At 40.3% G+C, this 5,944-nt stretch overlaps 1 protein-coding gene across 1 annotated transcript in view; it reads left to right on the plus strand.

The window, feature by feature from the left end:
* The window catches only part of SLC17A8 (solute carrier family 17 (vesicular glutamate transporter), member 8), a 28,630-nt gene that overhangs the window by 22,418 nt on the left and 268 nt on the right, over nucleotides 1–5,944 (plus strand). The window contains 4 exon segments of the mRNA XM_010083745.1: nucleotides 2,080–2,212; nucleotides 3,516–3,626; nucleotides 5,018–5,145; nucleotides 5,851–5,943. Coding sequence (XP_010082047.1) covers nucleotides 2,080–2,212; nucleotides 3,516–3,626; nucleotides 5,018–5,145; nucleotides 5,851–5,943 — 465 coding nt within the window.

The following is a 5,944-nucleotide window of genomic DNA, read 5'->3' on the forward strand; positions in this document are numbered from 1 at the left end:
GAGTTGATAAAAAAAACCATATATCATGAAAACCACAAGGTAAGTAAATAGAAATGGAAATTTAGTTTAGTGCTGGAAGATTAGCATTTATCCTCTCCTTTCTTTTTTATTTCGTTACTTTTCATTGTCAATGAGGGGTCAAATGCTTTATGGATTGATATTCCCTGCCACTGCCACTTCACTGAAGCCAGTATTGTTACACTCACTCTTCACAGAATGAATAAGAACTTCAGAATATTTGTTCCAGAAAAGTTTTCCCAACATTCCTTTAAAAAAACTACTTGCTATATTGTAAATTATTTTCAAGCAAGTGTAATCTTGCAAACTGACAACAAACAACATCATTATCTGTCTGGTCTTGGAGCACCAGTGTGCCCGGGTTCTGCAATCCTGTTTTTTAGCAATGACACCCTGAATGGTCAAGCGCAGCATGAAGATGAAGAACAGGGCTATTAGGACAAAATAGTTTTTATTCTGAATTGTCTTTCATAAATGATAGAGTTGCAGCTATGTGTACCTCACCAGTTAAAAAATAAATTAAAACTGACTCAGTGTCAATGTAAGGAGGTTGCACATCCTAGAAAGTAAACTGAAACTTCTCAGTAAATTACTTCTCCAAGGAAAAGCTTCTAGAAGGTGACATACTGATCACTAAAACGCTGCAAAATAGTCTTTTTGCTTATCTAGGATAAGAAGCAGAGCTAACAGATAAAGTAATAAGCCTCTGGCAGAAAATTTACCAAGGGGAAGTCACACTTGATGAACTTGACAAAATTCTATGATGAAATGACTGGCCTGCTAGACAAGGGGAGAGCAGTGGTTGTTATTCACCCAGACTTCAGTAAGGCCTTTGACACCATCTCCCATGAGATTCTCATAGACAAGCTGTTGATGCACGAGCTGGTTGAGCAGACAGTGAGGTAGACCGGAAACTAGCTGAATGGCCAGGCCCAGAGTGGTGATCAGTAGCATGAAGTCTAGTTGGAAGCCAGTAGCTAGCAGTGTACCCCAGGGATCAATACTGGGTCTGCTGATGTTTGACATCTTCATTATTGATCTGGATGATGGGGCAGAGTGCACCCTCAGCAAGTTTGCAGATGACACAAAACTGGAGGGGAGGCTGATACACCAGAGGGTTGGGCTGCGATCCAGAGGGACCTCAACAGGCTGGAAAAATGTGCTGACAGGAACCTCATGAAGTTCAACAAGGGTACGTACAAAGTCCTGTACCTTCAGCAGGGGGAAGTGCAAAGTCCTACACCTGGGGAGGAACAATCCCATGCACCAGTACATGCTGGAGGGACACTCAGCTGGAAAGCAGCATTTTAGAAAAGGACCTGGGGGTCCTCGTGGACAACAGATTGAACATGAGCCAGCAATAAGCTCTTGTGATAAAGAAAGTGAATGGTATCCTGTGCTGCATTAAGGAAAATATTGCCAGCAGGTAGAGGAAGGTGATCTTTCCCCTCTACACAGCACTGATGAGGCCATACCTGGAGTACTGTATCCAGTTCTGGGCTCTCTGCCCCCTTCCTGGGCAAGAGGGACATGGACATACTGGAAAGAGTCCAGTTAAGGTCCTCAAAGGTGACTAAGCAACTAGAGCTTCTCTAGTTCCTATAAGGAAAGGCTGAGAGCTGGGACTGTTAGGCTGGAGAAGAGAAGGCTCAGGGGGATCTCATCAATGTACACAAATAACTGAAGAGCAGGTACAAAGAAGACAGAGCCAGGCTCTTCTCAGTGGTGTCCAGTGACAGGACCAGAGGCAATGGGCACATTCTGAAACACAGGAGGTCCCATCTGAACATCAGGAAATACTTTTTTACTCTGAAAGTGACAGAGCACTTGCCTAGGTTGCTCGGAGAGGTTGTGGAGTCTCCATCTTAAGGTCGCCCAGGTCTTGGTTACAGGTTCTGTTGGAGGAAAGGTCTGCAATTTTGCCACACAAGAATTCAAGACAAAAATGTGTCCAATCGGGTGGTGGGGGAAAGAGGTGAAGAAAAGGTATGGTTCCTGTTCTCTTCCCCCTACATCCTGAGGGAGGACACAAGCAGTAAGCACTCATTTGTCTAATCGCAGGTTGGCCTTTTGTCGGCAGTTCCTCACATGGTCATGACAATCATCGTACCCATCGGAGGGCAGCTAGCTGACTTCTTACGGAGCAGGAAGATTTTAACCACTACTACTGTAAGGAAGGTCATGAATTGTGGAGGTACTATTGGATTCTGAAAATATGATATTATTTTTCAATTGTGTGCTGCAGCTGAGTCAGATATCATTGTTTGGTCCACCTTTAATTGCAACAAGACACAAGTTAACCTAGATTGCATTTGTAGCTGGTTAATCTGAAACATTTAATGGAGAGCTGATATTAGATGTACTCATGGTATAAATCTTTACTCACATGAGCATGTTTTTAAAAAGGGAGGCAACAGGCAAGAAGCCTGTTTAATAATTATAAAGGTAATAAGAACTGGCCCAGAAGAGTAGTGTGATGAAACAGGCCTCATCCTGCAATTTCATGTAGACAAAGCTAACCATGTACTGTGGTGCTGGAGAAACCCTTTCCCAGTGGATACTGCCTTGCAGTAGCTGGCCACATTCCCAGGGGCTACTTCCAGTAGAACCCACTGGCAAGGTTAGGCTGTAAGGGCTGGGTAAAAGAGAGGTGGGGGATGGATGGACTCACTTTTATTCAGCACAAAATAATTTGTTTCCAGTTCAGTCATTGAACTGAAAATTCAATGACATCTACAGGTAGGGAAGACACTAAATGAGAGCAAAAAAAATTAAAGCTAGATAGCCTGTGGAGTCACTCTCTTCTGTCAGTTCCTGGCTTACATTATTGATGGACAGCAGAAGCTGCCCAAAATAGAGATGCCTGCAGTCAGAGGTGCCATGCAGCTTGGCTGTGCATCTTCACAAAGGATTCTCAGATTCATTGTATTTTCAGGGTGTATTTACAGTGTCATTCAAAGAAATAAACAGAAGGATTGTAATGTTACATACTAGAAAACGTTGATTTACAGTAATGGCAGAGACTGGATGTTCCCTGTGATACGCAGGGATGCCCTATTGTGTTGGTGGCAATGCCTGTCTGAAAAATGCTCTTTTGTTCTATTTGCCAAGAACATCTCACATCACTACAACCGTGAGCAACTGAAGGCAAGAAGTATTTTTCTCCTTTCCCTATTATATTTGTGTGTTTGTGAATTTTTCAGTGCTTTGCACAGAGTCACTTTCTCCTTGATTCCCTGTACTGCTGAGTGAGTTAGCTTCACCCATTGCTTGGGTCATTTACACAGCAATGAGGAGAAAAACAAAGTATATTCTCAAACAACAAATATTCAAATATTTCTACAAATCCACAAAGCTTCCAAGTGTGTTCAAGAGTAACTATAAGATGTAGAAGAATTTTGTCTCATTTTAAGCTGCTATTCTGTCTAGACCTCATTAGTATCTCTGTGACCAATAGTAACTCAAATGTAATTCATTCCCCTGTGTTTCATTTGAAGGCTTTGGGATGGAAGCAACCTTGCTTTTGGTGGTTGGTTATTCTCATACAAAAGGTGTGGCTATTTCCTTTCTCGTGTTAGCAGTAGGCTTCAGTGGCTTTGCAATTTCAGGTAAGAATTACTCTTATTACTAGTTTTACTGTTAGTGATAAAAGTGATGTTATTATCCTCACTATTGTTACTGTCATGATTTCTATTATTCTGTTAGCTCTTAGTGTGGCTGCTTATGGGGTATTCCCTATTTTTTCCATATCAGAGGTAATTCACTTTAGTATCTATGAAACTTGTTGCACATAGGACACAAAACTTTGAAAGAACCTGGTCTTTGTTGGTTGCAGTTTACAGCAGCTTTGTGCTGCTGTTTTCTAATAGACATTCACAGTGTCAGCCACTTTTTCTTCTTCCATAAACAGTATTCCTAAAAGGAGAGAGAATTACTCTGGAATGAATAGTTACTCAAAGACTATCTGTTGCAAGCCCGCTTCCAGCCTTAGCTGCCATTTTCTGCTTTCTAGGTCTGTCCTGCCTCTGTTGTTTCCTATAACCAGCCCTTCTCTAGAACAGCTCTTTCTAACACTTTCATGGGTCTCACCAGCCTCAGATTGACTTTGGCAGTTCCACCAGTACCATTGTTATTTAAAAAAATACTTTTGTTACGAAGATGGAAGGCTATCATCTAGCAGACTGCCAAGAAGATGGATCTATTGAGCAAAATTGACCAGCAAAGTAACTGCTGGTCTTCAGTTGTTTCAGTGTTATGCAGATGAGAAGTAGTTTTGCTACTCAGTTATGAGGTGCTTGCATATCAGGCCATTTCTATCAATCAATTTTTATCGCAAGATTTTCCCAGTACTCAGGTTTTTACTGTATTTAATTTCAAGGACTTGGAATTAATCATCTTTTCTTGTGATCATCCATAGCTCATATGACTAATTTTCATTACCTAAAGCCAGATAATTGTCTGAGTTGATTTTTACTATTTGTTTTCATTCCTTAATGAAATATGTATCCAGAAACCACGCTACTGTAAGGGTAATTATTTCCTACTGCTTTATATTCTGTTTTTTTTTCATGTTAAATTCCTATTTAAGTACTGGAAAATGTGTGTAAAAAACAGCTACCACCTAAATAAAAAGGTATCAGACATTTGACAAACTCAAGGCATTCATTCCTTAATTAAAAATGTTTGCTGAATGCATTGTTTCAGTACGAGAAGATGGGAAGCATCGATACGTTAAATGAGGCCAAAACAAACTATATTTTCTGTACAACATGATTGCCATAGGTGGGGAAAAAAAAGAGATTTTGAAAAATAATAAAGAGTTGCAACATATCTTCCATCTTTATCACGAAGAAAATACTACTCTTCTTTCTCATATATATGGTAACAGAACCACATTCCTAGCTTTTCCAGGTTTCTTTGGCCAGAATTGCTGTAGGAAGCCCTATTGGTCTGGTAGTGCAAAGCTGTATAGTTGACCATTGTCTCTCATTTATTGTAGGATTCAATGTGAATCACTTGGACATAGCCCCACGATACGCCAGCATTCTGATGGGGATCTCCAATGGTGTGGGGACGCTGTCAGGCATGGTGTGCCCTCTCATCGTTGGTGCAATGACGAAACATAAGGTAATATTTCTCCATGTCTTCTAAGAAAAGGACTGGGTAATGCAACAAAAATTAAGACATTTCAAAGCTTCCTGGGAACTCCATTTAATCATTGACATCTGCAGTTGTTTTCTGTTGTTGTTTGTTTTAAACATTCACTTTTACAATGTCGGGGGGTCAGATTCAGGGCTATTATAAAATAATTGTCTATTCAGGGAGATATTATTTTATACCAATTGAGGCTGGGTCTCTCCAATATCTCCATACTACTGGGTAATGCTTATAGGACTTGACAAACTCCTCTACAACGCATCCCTGGTAGGGCTCCTAGACAATCACTGATATACAAAAAGATTAACTTGGTTAGAGAAATCCATTTTCAACAAACTCCTCTACAACGCATCCCTGGTAGGGCTCCTAGACAATCACTGATATACAAAAAGATTAACTTGGTTAGAGAAATCCATTTTCAACTCCACAAATATTTCACATGCAAAAGAGAAACTTCACCGTGGAAAAAAAAAAAATCCCATATTTTATTTTATTTTATTAGACGTTACGAAAAAAAATGTCTTCACAATGACTTTCATAGATTGTTCTGTCTGTAATATCAGAAATCAAGCAGTGATCATGGTCATTGTTCAGTATGTGCTAACTCATGGTCTACTTCAGATGGTAATATTTCTTTTTACTGCAAACTTAATGAGACCTGCACCATTCTTTCAGACCCGGGAAGAATGGCAAAATGTCTTTCTGATCGCAGCCCTGGTGCATTACAGTGGAGTGATATTCTACGCTATCTTTGCTTCTGGGGAGAAGC

The sequence above is a fragment of the Pterocles gutturalis genome, unplaced genomic scaffold (assembly GCF_000699245.1).
Source record: "Pterocles gutturalis isolate BGI_N339 unplaced genomic scaffold, ASM69924v1 scaffold6640, whole genome shotgun sequence".
Lineage (NCBI taxonomy): Eukaryota > Metazoa > Chordata > Aves > Pterocliformes > Pteroclidae > Pterocles > Pterocles gutturalis.